General features: G+C 42.3%; 1 protein-coding gene across 2 annotated transcripts; it reads right to left on the bottom strand.

Moving 5' to 3' along the window:
• Nucleotides 1-2,348: 2,348 nt before the first annotated feature.
• Nucleotides 2,349-17,565, bottom strand: fbxl4 (F-box and leucine-rich repeat protein 4). 2 transcript variants are annotated; one of them, XM_080470717.1, is made up of 9 exons: nt 17,186-17,565; nt 15,621-16,258; nt 14,096-14,432; nt 11,118-11,362; nt 10,647-10,860; nt 8,913-8,984; nt 6,522-6,646; nt 5,467-5,654; nt 2,349-4,776 (listed from the first exon to the last, which is right to left on the bottom strand). In XM_080470717.1, exons 2-9 carry the CDS (start codon nt 16,115-16,117, stop codon nt 4,613-4,615), a joined length of 1,842 nt encoding a protein of 613 aa, XP_080326843.1. In that variant the 5' UTR covers nt 16,118-16,258; nt 17,186-17,565; the 3' UTR covers nt 2,349-4,612. The 2 variants fall into 2 exon arrangements, with proteins under 2 accessions (XP_080326843.1, XP_080326842.1); XM_080470716.1 differs by having other exon boundaries at nt 17,197-17,553.
• Nucleotides 17,566-19,173: the final 1,608 nt, after the last annotated feature.

Below are 19,173 nucleotides of genomic sequence, written 5' to 3'. Positions count from 1 at the left end.
AAATAAACTGGTTAATGACTCAAAAAAACGAAACGTAATTAGCTTAAACGTAGACTCTGATCTATTAGAACCTGCAACTTTTTGACAGCGCTATTGACAAAAAGCATGAGCTGAAGTCAACCATGCCTTGGGAGAATAAGACCTCTGAAGCACTACAGCCAAGTATTGTTGAGCTGTGTAGAAGTGAAAGAGGTGACCAAGCAAAATCTCAACTAACTTTAGTTATTCAACAGTTCGGCTGAACAAACAAATGGAGAACCAGTACTGTGGTGACTCTCTTCAGAAGTGGGAGCCCAATGGCAAGATGGAAAATCAGACCACGTGAGTAAAATCCAAAGACTTTAAGAAATCACTCTATATAACATTTCTGGTGAAGAATCTGATATATGTAAAACTCAGTGGCGGGCCATGCATTTCAGACCAAGACCATCACTAGTGCTGGTCTGAGTCAATCCACCCCTCAATAACTTTTTAATGGCTACAAACACCATGCTATCATGCAGAAATGCAGTATAAAAAGCTTTGCATTAAAGATAGATACTTGTGAAGCCAGAATAAATACCTTCATGACCAGTGGCGGACCTGGCTGGTTTTCCGTCCCGGGGCAAAGACTGTTTATGATGAAGACTGTTTATGACGATGAAAAAAATTTGAGTTCATGTCTCTCCTTCTGCTGCAGCTGCATAAAAAAGTGGCTGCTATTCCCAAAACTTCTGGGGGTTGAGTAGGGTGACAAATGTCAGCTTTTCGTGGTCTTGGAAATAATATAATGGCAAATAATATAATCCTGAATCCTGCCATGGAAGTTGTTAGTAATTAGTGAGCGCAAGTAAATTGTACTGGACCTCCGTGACTTGGAGCGCTGCGGTGCTTTCAATGACCTCTTGGAAAAGTCCCTCTTAAAAATGGTTTTGACAATAAATGTGCAACCAAATCTTTTAGCCATTGTAGGTTGACAAAACGGCTATTAAATAAACACAACTATATTTTTGTTTCTGCAGCTAGCTACAGATGCAGTGAGCTAGCGCTGGAGAGTGAACTCTCTGAAGATCCAATCAGAGGGCTTGAATATGCTGACGTCACCCTAGGCTGAGACGCCAATATCAAAATCTGATTGGTTGAAGCAGCAGGGTCACCGACACTTATTTTACGCTGCAGACGCCTGCGGAATTGAAAGTGAAGGCCTCAGGCAGATTTCTTTACCCTGGCAACGGGTGGTGGCTGAAATGTGATTGGTTAAAAGCTTTAAAATGGAAGGACGCGTCTGGAAGCAGCGCAGACATGGGAGAAGCTATGAGAGGTAGCGGACAGGCAGTTTGGAATTATTTAAGAAGTATTCATGGACAAAATATAATCAACATCAGTCTGTGATTCTGATATCATATTTTTCTTAGACCTGCAGAGAAGGCCTTGCAGGCCCTGATGGTCCACCACTGGTAAAACTTGAAGAAGCATGGAGACATATAGTGTCAAACCTCATCCCAACAGTAGAGTACGGTGGAGGGAGCATCATGGTTTGTGGCTGCTTGGCATGGACAGTTTGCCACCATGTTAATCAGAGCATCTTACAGGATAATGTATCCATGGTTGACTGTCCATCAGCTGTAGTTCAAATTGGATGATGACCAAAACTAGTTATAAGAGCTTGGTTAAAAAATAAATAAATAAATAAAAAACCAAGACATGGATTTTATAAAGTTGTGTGTGACTTTAAGTGTTTAGCCTAAATGTACATTTTATGGCTAATCAATATAGAAAACTAGGAAACTTCTAGTGTCTTAAATACCTTGTCAACCATTATGTGTATAAGCCATCATATGTAGAATCTAACCTCTACTGAAACAACAAAATCTGATTTAAGGGGATTTGTATTGTCTTTATGACTCAGCAGTGTAAGAGATAAATTATGAAATGTAACTGATATGGTAAAGTAATGTGTAATGATAGTGGACCCAAAAGTATGTTTTATGTGAATGTCGCTAGCAAAATTAATGTCTGTGGGGGCGTGGCAAGACGTGTAAAATGCATACGTGAGGTCCTGGTAGTTAAGTAGTTTTATCTCAAATTTATTAAACCCATCCAAAAGTAACTATTAGTAATACCTTCTTCCAGTAGTCTCCATCTATGCTGCTTGGGATTTCTTACTGTATATCCTTTGATACAGCAGGAACACAGAAAGCCTTTCAGCGGCTGCCAACTCTCACAAACTGCAGCTCTCACACCTCAAATGTGAAGCTGCAGGTTTTAGCTTTAAATGATGATTCCAAAACTGCTCAGAATCCTGAAGGCAAACTGTTGCCTATAACTTTCCTGCATCATACACCTCAGCCCATTTCTAACATATATTTAAATCTTGTTGCATTTATTGTATTATATATGCATATTTTCTGCACTACTGCAAACTTATTTACTATGTTCTTTTTTTCGTAAGGACTGCTCAGAAATGACTGTGATCCAGATGGAAATAAATACATTGAATATTTAACGACTCGATTTCTCAACCTACATCCCAAGGGAACTGTTGACAAAAAAATTAAAAAAAAAAAAAAATCAAGTCTACAACCAAATAAAGCAATCGAATTTTAACCTTTATAAATATTTTCAGTCTTTGTGCAAAGTTAAGCTAAAAAGAAACTAAGCAAAACCCAACTTCTCCTAAAAACAGAAAATTCCCAGTCTAATAGTGAGTGCATAAATCCGGGTTCAGCACACAGGGAAAGATAAATAAATTACTTTGCATATTAATTACCATGGCTGATATACATCATATGGTGTTAAAACTGCTCTAATAAAGTTGTGAGACTGTATTGTGCATCACTTTGGTTGAGGGGAGTAAAAGCAAAGCACCTCACTACAATCTAAACCACGAGGACGTCACACCACATTCAAACAGGAGTATAAGGCACAAATATTGACAAGTAGCATCAACAAAAACTTCAAGTTCTTTTCAAAAGAGAAATGCTTTTCAAGCACTTTTGCCACAGTGCATATGTGGCTTTTTGTTTTTCCAAAAAATTAAATAATCAGCAAAACAGCATGAATATTTTCACAACCAAAACAATTAAATGAACAATTCAAAACCCAATCAGCTTTTGTCTCGGTTACATCAGACCAGAGCGATAATAAAGGCAGTTTAACCCGTCAGTTCTTACCACGAACAAGCCCGTTGTGCTGGTTTCCAGAGTAAAACAAAGGTTAAAAAAAAAAAAAAAAAAAAAAAGATCTATTCTTAGTGACAATGACATACATAACCCCTGAGTTTGAGGACAAATACTGAGGTCATATATTGTATTTACACTGTGTTCATTTCAACAAACCTTCAAAGTAATCCTCAACAACAGAACTGCAATTTTTTGCAGTAAAAGCAACCATCTGAAGGTAAACGACCTCGTGTGAACAGGAAGAGCAGTGATGTCCTCAGAGCACGGTGGAATCTGGGAATTTCTGTACATTTCAGCGACAAAAGTGTCGGAATCGCCACTGAAAATGAAATGAGCCAAAACGATGATAAGGTCTATAAAGTTGAAACCTGAAAAAAAATACCCTGTTCCAACTCAGGAGAAGATTTGTTCGGACCTGAAACAGCCGAGTTTGGTTCATAAAACCAACAGAAGAAGCATCTTTACTGAAACATGGAGAGAAACTACAGCACAGTGACCAAAACATTCAATGTACTCGGAGAAGAAGATTTTCTTGGTTTTTTTTGTGTTGACAAACACAATTACAGAACATATGCTTGTACCATCAGGTTTCGTTTTGGTTTTTTTTTTTTATTAAAATGTGAATCATTTTTGGGCTGTTTGACTGTAATCACTCGTATTTCAAATGTGTGTCTACATTGATTGGTTTTCATGTCGCAAATCTTAATTTCAAAAATGTCTTCGCTTAATGTTTCTTTAGAAGCCTTTTGATTGCCATGGATGACTGTGTGTGTTGCGAGTATAGATGACGGTTTGTTTATAGTCATGATGAGATCCTCGTCTATGATATTGCAGCGACACCGAGTTGTGACGTTAGCAGGTTGTAAAGCTCCGGATACCTTCGGACACAACAGCAATCGTGTGAACTCTTTCAAATCCTTTGAATAAAACTGTGTGGATGCTTCAGACCAGACATTCGGCGTTCTACGTCCCGACAAGGCACCGGGTCTTTTTCCAACACTTTCTCGTCCAGGTACGCTTTGTGTCGTCCTTTCCACTCCCCACCACAGAGATTACTCACAAATGTCACTTGCTTTGTGTGTTTGGCAATATAAATTGTAAGTGGCGTTTCATATTCTGGGAAGATGTAGCAGCTTTAACTGCAACGACCCTGATTTCAAGTGTCCAGCAAATAACAACAACAAAAAGTCTCACAATCTATAATCCTGTGTCGAGGAGTCTGCCGCCGGTTGTGTGCGAGTGAGTAAATCCAGAGAACTTCCTCACCCGAGTCCCGGTTCTTTATTTACTGGCGACTCAGAGGAGATGTGGCCTGTGATACAGGCGAAGGCAGGTCTGCAATCTCCCCCCCTCATCCGACACGCCTCAGAATCAGAGGCCGTTATCTGCTGGAGAGCACCTCCCTGCGCTTCGCCCAGCCCGCGGCCGCGGGGAATGAGGCGACGCCGGGGTCAGTGGGTGAAGCTTTTCTTGATGGCCACGCTGGGAAAGAGGCCGGAGAGCTCCTGGACGACCCGGACGTCTACCTGAGAGCAGAAGGACACGTCCAGGAGGACGAGCCGAGGACACGACTGGAGGAGTTTCTTCAGAGAGGCGGAACTCACGAGGCGTGTACCTGCACGTTTTGATGAATCCCGGCAGGGCAGGAGAGACAAGCAGACATTTACCATCATTAACACATTAAGGAATTAACAATTGTGAATCCTCATTTAACTTAATTGACTGCATTTTCACAAGACCATGATCACCAACACTCATTCTCTAGCGGGAAAAAAACAACAACACTGATTCGTCTGAACTACGACCCAAAAAGTGGAACTTCAGCAGAGTTAGCCTGAATGACACTCGCGCTCCTGCTGTCAAGCACATCAACTTATGCAACTGGAGCTCCAGTGTCGCTGCACAGCCGTCACTGCCACCGCGTGCTGCTGCAACTTTGCTTAGTCTGCAATATTTTATTCATGTCAATACTAAGCAGATTGTTTGGGTTTCTGTTTGCAGCTAACTTGAAAGTTTGGTTTTTTTTTCTTAAAGTTTCAACTGAAAACTCACCAGTGCATTGTGGGTGGACCACAGCAACACAAGCACTGTTTTCAGGGTCATCAACACGTGAATAACTATGAAGACTGTCGATTGTTTAATCCATGATCATATCAAAAGCGAATAAGCTAAAGAAAGAATAAATAAGGGCAGGACGACGCAGTAAGATAAGACATGGATGTCATAACGAAATGCGTATATGCACTCACACCACTTTGATGACTCAATAATTAGGAGACTCATGTCATGTCAGGTCCGAGCTTACCCAGGATGTCGAGGTGTTGCAGCGAGGGGCAGCCGGTGGCCAGCTCCTCAACGTCGGAGTCGCACACGGTGCGGTTGGCAGTGAGGAAGAGCTTTCGCAGTCGTGGCAGGCTGCGGGCGAGGTGCTGGAAACACCCGGTGCTGCTCTGCAGCGTGGGACACCAGCCCAGGTCCAGCTCCTCCAACATCCTGAAACACCACAGACCAGGCAGGGGAGAGAAGATTCACATTGTGGGGAGTGGATCAAAGTCTCACGTTCAATCAAAAGGTTTGATGTTGTCTCGAGGCAAAGTGGCTCCATCACCCAGTGAAGCAGTGATGTCTGAGCTGAAGCTTTAAAGAAACAACATCAAGTGTCACAAATCAAATGAAAACTTTCAAGGTGTTACAACAATGACACGGAGGAACAGATAGAAATGAGACATCGATCTATTAAGGCATTGAAACTGATGTGTCTATTTAACAACACAGAAGCAATCAAACGTGCTGAAAACCATTACAAGGTACAAATACTTTGGAACTGTACTGAAGTGCATCTTTCAGTTATCTGTACTTCAGTATTTAGTTACCTAACAATGCATTACCTTTAATCACAACATTAGAACACAGAAATCTATTCCGAGACATTAAAGACAGTTTTATGATCCGTGCTCATTTAAGGCTTTCAATTGTCTGAATTTATTGTTCACAGTTACCAGACTTGTTAAACGTACACTTTCTATCATAGATTCTTTTATAGCTTTTAACTTGTCCATATAACATCTTCATATCATTTCAAAAGTCATGCTATACTTCCTCCTCAGTCCAGCCAAGGTCATTACCACTTTAGGAACTGACCTGCATTTAAAAGTATGATATGACAAACACAGACAGTTAGATTGTGTCTATGTGTTCGTTTCAGAGCCTGTACTTTCATATATTCTCACTTGATTTAAAGAGCTGACTCGGTGCTTCTTGCCACCTGTGACCCGTATACTTTATTGTGCTGTGATGTATCCTGTGACTTGGGAAGCTCATTAAATACAAAGACGCAGTAAACCATCCGTTGTTTCTTACCTGCATCCAGACACGAGCTCGGCCAGGCCTCGATCCGTCAGGTTTCTGCAGCGCCACAGGTCCAGGGAGCACAGCGAGCGGCAGCGAGCGGCCAGCATACTGGCCACAACGTCGTAGTCCTCAATCTGAAGGAGAGGAAGCGGTTAGCGTCGTTTACTCCCGCCTGTGTGTGCCCACGTTCACAGTGCAATGGCCGTTAAAGCTCCACGGTAACCGGCGGAGGGTCGTCACCTGCAGTTCCTGCATCAAGCTGCTGCAGTCGATTCAGATGTGACGGTGTGTGAATGATTACAGTGTTTGAGCTATCTTTTAATAAAGCCGAGATTCTGTGATCTTTCCCCTCTCTGGAGTGTCATTCTGTCATCGTCAGTCTTTTTAAAATGAGGAAGTCAGGTCTGAGAAAAAAAAAAGAAAATATGCTGTGAGCAAAAAGTAAGTCACGATTGAGTCAGTCTGCAGTCCCCCCCCCCCCCCCCCCCCCCCCCGATTGTCCCTTTTGTGTATACTGAACAAACTTTCCAAATGTTGTGGTAATAAGAAGAGGATTAGCTCAGTATTGGCTGACTTGTGACACGTAACCCGACTTCTTCAAGAGCCGGAGAACAAAGCAGCAACAGAGAAAGTAAAAAAAATAAAATGTCTGTGTAACTGATTTATGTTTACAGGGCTGTTATTGTTCTTTGGTGTCAGGTAACGTTGGCCTTATTTCCTCTTTTTATCCAAACATGAAAGCAAAGAAATGCAATTAACAGCTCAGCAGCCGACGCAAGAGCACCTAGCCCTCAGAGATGACAGCAGACGGGGCATTTCTCAGAGCTCGCAGTGGATGGAAGCGCAAACTTTGGCTGGAAGAGTCTTTATGCAGCTCCGTTGCCAAATGCTGCATAACTTCACGTCTAATGATGACAGTTAAGCCTTACGAAAAGAGGAGGGATTTTAGTTCACCTTTACTCTGCTGCCTCGGTAGTTGCATTGAATATCCATGAGCTTTGTGATTCAACGGGTCATTTTAATTAGTTATAGCCTCAGTGAGTTAGAAACAATATTTAGTCAAGCAGCAATCTGTGCTAAGAAAAACTCCCAAACAATATTCTGAATATTCACTAAAATGGGGCGTTTAATAATTACAATTTGCATTTTAGGTGAAAAGACAACACTATTAATACATGTTAAATACTGCTCTCCAACATGGAGCGGATCATTATCAAGGGAAAGTATCTGCTTCCATTTTTTTGCAGATAGTTATAAAGACAGGAAATAAAACAACCCAGTCAGACTCCGCGCAGGGATAAAAAGATGTCTAATAATGATAGTCTGCCGTTTTACACTTACATTTTTCTAACTATTAAACAATGTGATAATGGGAGTGACATTTTGTAAAGAGTCAACCATGCAAACTGTCTTCATTACATTCATTTTAATTACAGCCGTGACAAATATAAGTGTGCTTTTGGCATGGCTGAATAATAGGTTTAAAAAAAAAAAAAAAAACTATTTCTGAAGATTAAAGCAAGGGTCTGCAACCTGCCGCTCCTTCTGGAGCCGCTTCCTGAAGCATTCAGGAAATTATCCCGATATAAATGTTTAAGGTTATTTACGCAAAAGTCCTTTTCAAAAAGACTTGGCTAATAGGGGCCTTCAAAAGAATAACTTCAATGGCAAAAAAGACTCAAATTGCTTAAAAAAAAAAAAAAAAAGGCTATGAATGAGGGAAAAACATGTACAAATGCTTAAAAGAGCCAAATAGTTAAAAAAGCTGAAATGTCAAAATTGTCTAAAAAAAATTGTAAAAAATAAGAATGAAACTGTTAAAATTAGGTCCAGAAACAGCTGACCATTTTCCCATCCTGAAATGGAATTGAAACTTCATGAACACACATTTCTGTACGTATATAAAAGCTATGTATAGAATTTAATAACCTGTGTTCGCCTCATTTTAAAGGTCAATATATTTTGCGGCTCCATTTACATTTGATTTTTTGGAAAGTTACAAAAACGGCTCTTTTGGTCATAAAGGTTGCAGACCCCGGGACTAAAGAGCTTAACAATTTTCTTATCTGTAAACTCATTATGCATGACTGTAGGAAATTTGTGCTCTTTGTTCTGAGCTGTTACTGTTACATATAGTCAACAGAGTAATAAGCTTTGCTCAGTGCCATTAGTACAGCTCTGTTTAATCTGAGTGAGAACTTGCTCCTCCCTCTGCCGTCATCCACACGGAGGGTTGTGTGCACTCTGACTGTGTGTGTGTGTGTGTGTGTGTGTGTGTGTGTGTGTGTGTGTGTGTGTGTGTGTGTGTGTGTGTGTGTGTGTGTGTGTGTGTGTGTGTGTGTGTGTGTGTGTGTGTGTGTGTGTGTGTGTGTGTGTGCGTGTGTGTGTGTGTGTTCTCACCCTGACACAGCTGCCCAGGTTGAGATGTCTCAGCTCTATGCAGAAAGTCAGAATGCTCAGGATGGCCGTTTGCTGCAAGACAAACACACACAAACGGTTGATAAATCATACTGATACAAGGTGTTACTGCCAATGTTGAGTACATATTTGTGAATATTGAAGCGATTGCCGGCCTGTCGTTGGAAAAGCCTCCCCCGGGGACATAAACTACATGAACTATGATCAAATAAAGCCATGTCATTCAAAGCTCCCTCCAAGTGTTTTCTTGTCTACTTTCTGTCCCATGTTCAGTGTTTGTGGGAATTTAATATTATGCCGAGGATCATTTTTACAGTTCCTGGTAGGCCGAAGCGAAGTGAGGACATAGAAGCCTCCAGCGGGCCTCGGCTCCAACGGAGGAACGGGAATTCGATGCTGCAACTGCCAACACGTGTACCTCAGCGGCAGGAGAAAAGTGGCGGACATGAAAGTGAAAGCCTCTTGTGTGTGTGTGTGTGTGTGTGTGTGTGTGTGTGTGTGTGTGTGTGTGTGTGTGTGTGTGTGTGTGTGTGTGTGTGTGTACTCGACTCGTTCTCTGGCATCTTTTTAAACGCCTCTCTGCGGCGAGCTAGCCATTTAATTAGAGTGGTGACAGGGTAATGACAGCTGAGATGTCGGGGGGGCCCCGGCGCGCACACACAGCTCGCTCTGTTTGTCCGGGCGTAAACAACGTGCAGCCCGCTGCCTGGCTCCGCCACGGGAAACTCGACACTGCGTCCTGCACCGCAACGCCGCTGTGAAATGCGACAAACACTGGAGAGATGCTGAGGTGCAACACCAGAACACAAGACTGTGGTTTTACACGTCTGACACGCCTGAACCTGAAGACATGTGGTGCAAGTTGATTTTTTATTTTTTTTTAAGGCTCAAGAGTTTATTGGGGTCATGAAACAAAAACAATAGAAAGTCAGCTGCAAAATAAAAATAAGGAAGATTTCCTTTATGACTGAGCCTCTGATACTCTGCTGGAATTAAGTCAATTCTCTGGGATACCTGCATTTGTTTGTCAATAAATCAACACATTAATGTGTATTAATCTATCATAATTAATCTGATAAAAAATTTGAACACGATCAACCCATCTGCAGTGCAGAATGAAGGGACGCGGCCACAGGATCCGTCAATTTATCGCATTCCCGTCATCGTCTATGTGAAACGCACCGCGGCGCATGCTGGGTGAGGTGCATTTCGAGCTGTGCTGTGGTTCGTCGGCGGCGCATCAAGAAGAATCCAACTAACTTTATGCAATTGAGCCGCGCGGGGAGCAGCGGTCCGATGCAACGCGAAGCTTTCGCAAAAGGTCTAATCTGGCTATAGTGGAAGCAAATTGAGGACAGATTCAGCAACTGCTCAGCTTATTTCTCACCTCAATTGTTTTCAGAAATACTATTGGCTCAACTGTTTTAGTGACAATAGAGAAAGTTTGTAACCGAGCCGCCACGCTGGTTTGGTGTGAAAAAAAATAAGCAGTGCCAGCAAATCTTTACCCAACAATAACATGACTTGACTTTTTGTTATATTCTAAAGCAAAAGATACAGCCTAATATATTTGTCATAAGATCTCTCCAGTGATCTATTAATGTAAGTACTGAGGCTGTTCACCAAAAAACCTTCAACTCAGAGATGTGAGGAAAAACAAAGTAAAAAATTTGATTATTTGATCAGTTTCTCCGGTACGCTGACGATCACACCCACCTCTATCTTTGTGCGGTAGAGCACCAGCCTGCGGAGGCGTGTGAGCTTGGAGATGTGCGTGAATGCCTGTGGGTGGAGGCGATCGCAGGAGGACAGGTTGAGCTCCTGCAGTCCGGGACAAGTCTGAGAGATGACCTCCAGACAGGCTTCATTCAGGAAGTGGCAGCATGACATTTCCAGACAGACCAGGCTGAGCCCGCAGGCCTTCATGAAACTGTGGAACCAGACAAATGAGGAGGGGATGAGAAAGAAGAGGAAAGTCAGTCAGTATTCTAGTTATCAAGCTGCTTTATACACCTTCATGATCGTTTGTTTAGGTTTATTTATTAATAATTACACGGGAACCGTTCAGTTTGTTTTCTCAGTCACAATTCGTTTCTCCTTCAAAACTGCTTGGACTTGTGACTATTTCCTACTTTTCCAAGGTCGTCTCTATGTTTTGTAGTACTTGTGACCCACTGCTCGCCTGACCTGCTGAAGCCTGTCAGGGTGAGAGCTCCACGGTTGCCAGTCCAGGACAGGTTGAGCCTCTGGAGGAGGGTACAGCGACTCTGCAGGTGTCCCAGGGAGGCGTCACTCAGCCGGGCCCAGTAGGGCTGCAGACTCAGCTGGGTGTACTGCAGCGGGTCGCAGCAGTGCTGGTGCAGGAGCTTACAGCTCTGGGCCAGACGGCAGAGGTCTGGCAGGGTCAGGTGGCTCAGTATCAGCTGGATGAGCTGCAGACGGAAGACGGGGAGAGAGGTTAGGAGAGGGGGGAAAAGGAAAGGGTAAGACGAGGGAGGGGAAAAGAGAACAAACGGAGAGAAGAGACAAAATGTGTTACATCTGCTGAGAGAACACGGCAGAAAGACACAGAGCTTTAAAGACCAGCGGAGCCGAGTAGAGGAAGCAGAGTGAAGTGGGGAATGTTAATTGCGTCCCCTCTGTCAGGCAGATCTAAATAGTGGTTATCTGGGACACAAAGCACTGATAGCAGGATCAGTGGCGAGGTGAGTCGGCTTGTTTTGCACTCTGTTCGTGCTCCTCTCAAAGAAAAAGAATGACTTTGTCTGTGTGTGTGTATGTGTGTGTGTGTTGCCGTGAATTAACAATACGCTGTGTTCAAGCGTGTATCAGCTGACAGATAATAGCTATATTGTGTTTCTGAAACTACTGCACGGCGGTTGTGAAGACTGCTGTTAATGGCAGCGGTTTGGAGCAGAGATAAGAAGACGAATATCAAGAGATGAGCCGGTGTTTTGAAGCTCGCCTCAGACAACATGATACTGTCTCCTCGACATGAAAATGACTCTGTTCCAACCTGCCCCCGAGCCACAACGTTCACGCGTTTGTGAGGAATCCTGGTAGAGACCGTGTACACATGTACAGGGGACATAAATTACTGACAAGCCTACAGGCTGGCGGACCCCAGTGTAAACAATAAACAACCTAAATCAAAGACCATAATCAGATGAGCAAATGTTTTATGAGGAAAGATGTGTAAACAGCTTCTCTGTTAGAGCTGAGGGATGATAGCAGGAAGTTTTGATAGGTTTAGCTGAATATAAGTTCTTTTGACGACGAGACTGTATGGATCTCTTTAAGTGACGAAATGTACAGAAACTGTACATCAGTGGAATAAAAAAAAACAAAAAACTCCAGCCTTAATGGTGCATTCATTAGAAACTGGGAAATAGGTAGAATATCACTTCCTAAAAAAAAAAAAAAAAAATCCACCTGAACATGGTCAAAGGGAGTGCATCTCACATTAAAATAAGTTGGATCTCCTGTGCATAATCTCATGCACGTCTTGTTGTTGGTGTGTGTGATACGTTGGAATCCCACTGCTGACAGTCACCACTGAGGGTCCCTGATTCAGCATTAAATGTGCCAAATTAAACATGCAGATCCCACAATCCACCGTGCATCACTTTCGTCAATGTTTTGCCAACCGGCATGTTTGTTTTTTGTTGTTTTGTTGTTTTTTTTCAGATTTTTGCTGGAGTCGTCCATCTGGAGTGTTGGTTTCTGACGTTTAAACACCGTAAACTGGGAACTGGAACCAGACCAACTGGTGTATATCGCAGTTCTCAGTTGTGTGAATGCAGCAGAAGCCGGAAAAACAAAATCACCTCTATTACACAAAAAAACACAACTTTTCATGTTCATGTGCATCCCTAAGTACGTACACCAATGCCCGAGTGATGCAGCGTTCACATGATTCATAGAAAAGACATCCTGATCACAGTGGTATAGGATCAGACTTATTTTAGAGATTCTAAATTTATAGGCAAACTGAGTGGTTCAGTTCAACCAATTTTTAGATATTGTCTTGTGACAGCTGCCATAAACTGAGCACTGCTTGCGACATGCTGTAAATGACTATACAACATCCCAACCACAGCAGAATCCGAATCATAGTGGGTACATGTCCGCAGTGTGGAAATATTTGAAAGCAGAAAGTGAAAACTATTGAGCTGCAGGGAAGCAGGAGACTGCGAACCAAACGAGCTGCGTATGCCACAAGTTTGAGCAATGCAAATGACTTAATAAATGGAGAGTTATCCACAAAACAAAAGGACAGTATGACAGTAGAGGGGCTTTAATCACTGCAGTGTGTCCTACCGTTCACATTGCAGATATTATGTTTAAGTATGTTTGAAACATGGTCTTACTGAAGCTTTACAACCACATGTGACGATATAGGAGATCATTTAAAAGAAGAAGTGACCACTATTAGTTCGACTACAGACATCTGGTGCTCCAATATTTGAACCACGTCACAGCTCACTGGAGTGATTCGGACACTTTATAACTAAATGCAGCAGTGTTGTAATCATGCCAGTTGCACTGATCTCATAGAAGAAAGCATGTGGAAGATGACGAGCAACTCGGGAATAAATATGAGCTTGTGTCATTCTGTATATCATAAAACCACTTTGAAGTAAGTGCAGCAAATGTATGTGTCAGATTGGGAAAGTATGTGTACCAGCAGATTACTCAATACAATAAATGTGCATGGTGAGCCAAAATATCTGAACAGGACATTACTAATATATAAAGCATTCTGTTGCTCTTTAGTTCCCCCAGAGCTGCAGTTGTAAAAGCCCATGCCTGTTAAGGTAAACTCAGAGGACTTCAAGTTGGCTGTCAATAAAGCTCAGTGATATGTTCTGTCTATACAGTGTTTTAATGTCTTCGTTAGTATCCCCCCCCCCCCCCCCCCCCCCCCCACCCAAGTCTGTGAAGCATTTAAAGGTTCTGCTACAGTGGGTGTGTAGTCATGTTGCTCCTGTGATTGGACTATGACCTAACGTTTTGACTTTTACTCAGTAAAAAGGTACCACAGGCACGACATACCTCAGGGAAGCCGCACCGTTTCAATGATGTGATCAACTGGAAACCTACAATTTCTGAGGAGGTGGCTACTCTGGGTGGGACCTAGAACGCAGTCGAAGGTCTGTAATCACCTCATATGGCAGCCTGTCGAAGTACCCGTTGCCGGTCCTCTGGGGTTTTCCGTCCCCTCCTTGCCTGAAAGGACCTCCCAGGTCAGACAGCTCCTCCTCGCTGTCACTCAGGTCGTTGATGTCGATGATCGGCATCTTATAAAGTGCCAGCATGGGCCTCTCTTTGACCCCCCGCAGGATGACGGCGTCCAGCTCGGTGTAGTAGTCCATCAGGGAGCTGTTGACCTCCAGACGCAGCAGGTTGGTGGGGAAGCTGATGTGCTTGATTTTAGGGGAGAACTGGCGTGCCTGGGGTGTCAGCGCCTTGGTGGGCTCCCCCGACCACAGCACCTCCCACCTGGGTAATAAAAAGCGCTTTTCAAGCTCACAAAGTAAAGACAGCGTAATCCTATAAGGTGCAAGTGACAGCAAGTCTGCTATGAAGAATATCAAATCAAACATTTGTGTTTTAAATCAAATAAACACACTTCTCTTTTGCGATGAAGATCTCAGTTGACAACTGGACCATGTTACACACCTATACTTGAAACCACATTATTAATCTACGGGGGCCACATGTTCTCACATCCGTCACAGCTGCTGGCTCTGAGTTTTTTAGTTTGTTCTGCATGTTATTAACTCAAATCAAAATAAAATCTCAGGAAACAGCAACTCTCAGAAGCTCGCAGACCACCGATTTAAATGAAAAAATACAGACCACAAAGACATGAGGATGTTAAGTTCTTAAGTTGTTGAGAGCGAGTGTGTCCTGTTTGGCTTCATTTTAATATTTTGGCAAATCATTGTGGAAAGGGGTCCAGAACCGTTCTTAAAGGCTACTAAATCCAAAATTCACTTCATCTCATTTTTCATTGTGAGAAACGGCTGATCCTGTAATCTTTAGGGATGTGATCATTTTCTTGAAACTTCCCTTCTTTAATCAATATTTCTCGTGTTTTACATTATAGTAACACTCATACTGGTCATTTATCATTAAAGTAAGCATTTATTTTTTCAACATATTGTTTTCAAAATGAGACTTGCGGCAGGTTTTGATATATTTTCTCCCTCTCTCTGCAGGACATGTGGATTCACTCTTTGTGCAGACGGACCACCAACATCAGCAAAGAGTTGTTTTACACCAGATGCCATCTACCAATGTTTGGGACTGCAGACTAATCTTAATGGTTGTAGCATACATATTTACATGAATAAAACTGATAGTGGTGAAGAAACTAATCATATCTCCTGATAGCCTGGATCACTTTAGAATAGAATAGAATAGAATAGAATGCCTTTTATTGTCACATGTACAGGTACAGTGAGATTAAAAACAACTCCAGTGACAGTGCAGCAGTTAAAAAGGGCAGAATATAGTGCAAGAAGGAGGGTGGGGGGGGGGACTTGAACTTTGTCATCTGTTTGTATATGGAGGGACTCGGAAACCAACACAGAGAGAAGAGGGAGGGTGTGGAGCATCATAATATTACACCAAAAAGTGAAAAAACAAATGTGAAATTTGGATTCTGCAGAAGACATCAGTTACCTCATGTCAGTTGGAGGGTTCTGAGAGAAGGGGTTGTACGAACAGGCCAGGATCTGAACGATGGCTCCAGGGTAATACGTCTCAAACACCTCCACTGCTGTAGGGTAGACAGGCTCCTCAAAGCCCAGCTCAACATAATCCAGGCTGTAGAAGCCTTTAGGCGTGCGACGAAAAGGTTTTGGAGCACTGGCACACTGTTCCCACCATGTCCCGTACGCTCTGAACACAGCGGTTTGGGTGAAGTCCCCTGAGCTGGGGTAGACGTTGGGTGGCCCTGCCAGGTTCCACATGGTGTAAGACATGCTATTCTCGCTGCCATAGTGGGAGCTGAAGTCCAGTACCTCCTTGGTGTACTGCTCCACCTCCACACTGACTGGCATCACCGCGCGCTGGCCGGATTCCACAGCCCGCCGACTGGTCAGAGCCTCGCCTCGAGTCCCGCTCCTGGAGCGCCGCCGCAGACAGATATAGTAAAACATGCTCAAGAGGGTTAACATATGGAACTCTGGGACTGGTGGGGGGTCAGTGGGGAGAAACAGAGGCTAGAGGGAGGACGAGCCTCCACCTACTGGTAGCACACTGGCTGAAGTGCTGGGGGTGTACAAAGCACAGGCTAGAAGCCTGGCTGCATGCATGACCTGTGGGTTAGGCAGAGACAAACACACGAGAGTGAGAACAGCAAGACAGCAGGTCTGACACAACACAGACTACAACAGCTACTTTATTTAACATAGACCACTTTATCCAAAATATTAATCTGACTGCACATGGCAGGTTGCTTTGTGAATCTAGGAGTGTTTTTTACATCAAAAGATCATTTTCATAGCCTGTTTTAAGGCCAACATACATTAATGGCTTACTACTGATGCATGCACTTTTCAAAACTTACTGGGAAGAAGATTCAATGCCATGAATCTTAATAACACTACAAATGTGCACCTCAAATTTATAAATAAAGCCAAGTGCAAACCTGATTGTAAAAATGCACTTGTCAAACAGTGCGAGTCTTTGTTTGTCACAGAATTTCAGGTATCTACAACATGTTGCGTCTGGCACACAGGGGGGTCTACAGAACATCAGAAACGTGTCTCCACTTGTACAAATGTTTAAGTACCTGATGACTTCGACATATTTATATCACCATCAGGTTGCTCTGCAGGCTGAATTGAACCTGAGATTTAGAACTAAACAAACTCAACAGGTCCAGGAGCAAGCATTAGTAATCTCACACTGTCCAACAGAATAAATACAATTGATTCAACAGTAGATTATGGATGATAAAAATATTTCATTGTTTACAAATGGGAGCACAGCTTTGGCCCGGTTTTGGATTTTTGTTTGTTGTGGGTTTTTTTTTAGGTCTGTTATTAAGCTGTGATTGCATTCAAGACAACACCTTGACGAATTGACTGCTAGACTGTCGGGACGACAAATGGCTATAATATTAAGAACTTAGTTTTCATGTGTCCTGTAAACCTGAGTAGTGCGACTCAAGCTAGCCAAATCATCCCACAACATTAGCTAACTTCACAGTTGTGTCCAGTTTATCATCAAAGTTCACGTACGTTAAACTCACTGCCATGAAGAAACGGTTTCCCCGGAGAGCCCAGTTCAGTAAAAAAAAAAAAAAATTAAACTAACTGTTAGAGGGGTGAATTAATCCAGACAGGTGGGATTCTCCCCACCCAGCTGGTGCTGCTGTTAGCTGTGTTAGTAGCCAGCGTGAGCTAGCTGTGCTAACAACAAGCTGTCAAAACATTCACTTAGCCTCACAAAAACGAGCAAGTCGAAGAGGGCGGAATATCATGTCACTTTACGGTGAACGTTGATCGATATATCCATTCATCGGGAACAATCTTCCTCTTTTCCTCAAGCTTCATCGGGATATTTCAACAAGATAAACCACATTCTTGACATTTACCTTGTGCTGCCTTCCTAAAAAATCGGACAACGCACTTATTCAGGTAACCAGTAGTATAGTTTGGAGCCGAATAAAGGCAATCTCTTTTTTCACCACCGTCACAACATGGACATTTCTTTTGCTTTACTATTGACAAAGAATAAGTCAAGAGAAAGTATGACACAGACAACCTGTGACAGTTTTGTGTACAAATGGAGGTTGACGATGCGAGAAAAAAAAGGAAGTTTGAAGTTCCGGATAGGTCTTGAAAGCCGCAAACTGACAGAGCGACCTGCACTACAGATTATCAACATCCGGTCGGGGCTCTTCAAACGCAAAGGATTGTGGGGAATGCAGTCCATTGAAAGTCGTCTGCACAGTTTGTGACAACCACTCGTCATTTAACAGTTTTTGCGACATTTATTATTTCACAGTGTAAGAAACAGGTTTAATGTCCACTAAATGAGTAAATATATACATACATTATATATACATTATATTAATATATTGTACATCAAAAATGTGGAACTGAATATTTCAATCTCCAGTGCATTCAGTTAGTACACAATCAGCTTCACAGGTGGTCAGAACAGGAAAGTCATGATAACCACATCCCAACCTCATTTGTAATGTAAATGAAATGTAATTACATGTATTTTAAAATGTATATTTACATGAAATGAGTAGCCATCATAAATACCAGAGTTGCAGAAGTGCTTGGTCACAGTTTGCCCCCTGACAATGAAGATGACATTTGTGGCCCTCACAGTATTCAGAATTGCCCATCCCTGGTGTCCCTTATTAAGACAGGACACTCTGAAGGACACTATTAAAAGAAACATAAGAGTTACTTTGACATGTACCTGGTTACTTTTTGGATAAATAGTAAATGTATCCCTTCTCTAATTCACTTAATGCAATTCAAGGTCATGGGACACTGGCATGGAGCAGAGATGACATTGTCTTCACAAGCTTTTTACATTTTATATATTGCTCCAACTTATTTGAATTTAGGGTTGTATCATTTTGTTTATGTCCAACCGTTAAAGTATCAAAGATTTTAAACTTTCTCCTTCACTCCCTTCAGCTTGACTATTTAAAATGGAAAGTTTTGTCATTGTAAGTCATAAATGATGAATGAGGGCATTTATTATTAAAGAAGTTGTAAAATAACAAGATGAAACACTACATTCTGTGGGGGAAAAATATGACTAACTTCAATAAACAAATACGGTATTTCTATCATTGAATGTGGCATCAGCCTAATGGAGATCACTATGCTTGACATTCCATCAGTGTACCAAAGTGCTGGACTATATTCTAAACACTGACCAAATAATTCAATTTACCAGCTTCAAACTCGTACGGCTATTTCTTATTCTTAATCTAACAGTAAAATATGCCTTCAAATTTAAATTAATGATTAAATAATGCACACGTTCATACACACAATATTACATTGTGGTAATAGTGATTTGATTGTGCAAATAATTAAAGAATATGTCATTTTGTGATAAAATATCAATGTACTTGCGTCAAAAGTTCCAACAAGCAATCGATTGGGTGCCAAACATGAGATGAAAATTTGACTGTCCACATTCAGAAAAATCAGCAAGTTCCATGAGCCAAACCGGCCCTGCAGAGGTTTTCCAT

Source organism: Lipophrys pholis, assembly GCF_963383615.2.
Source record: "Lipophrys pholis genome assembly, chromosome: 9".
NCBI lineage: Eukaryota > Metazoa > Chordata > Actinopteri > Blenniiformes > Blenniidae > Lipophrys > Lipophrys pholis.
Note: the sequence above shows the minus strand (reverse complement) of the source record. Positions and strands in the feature narration are given on the sequence as shown.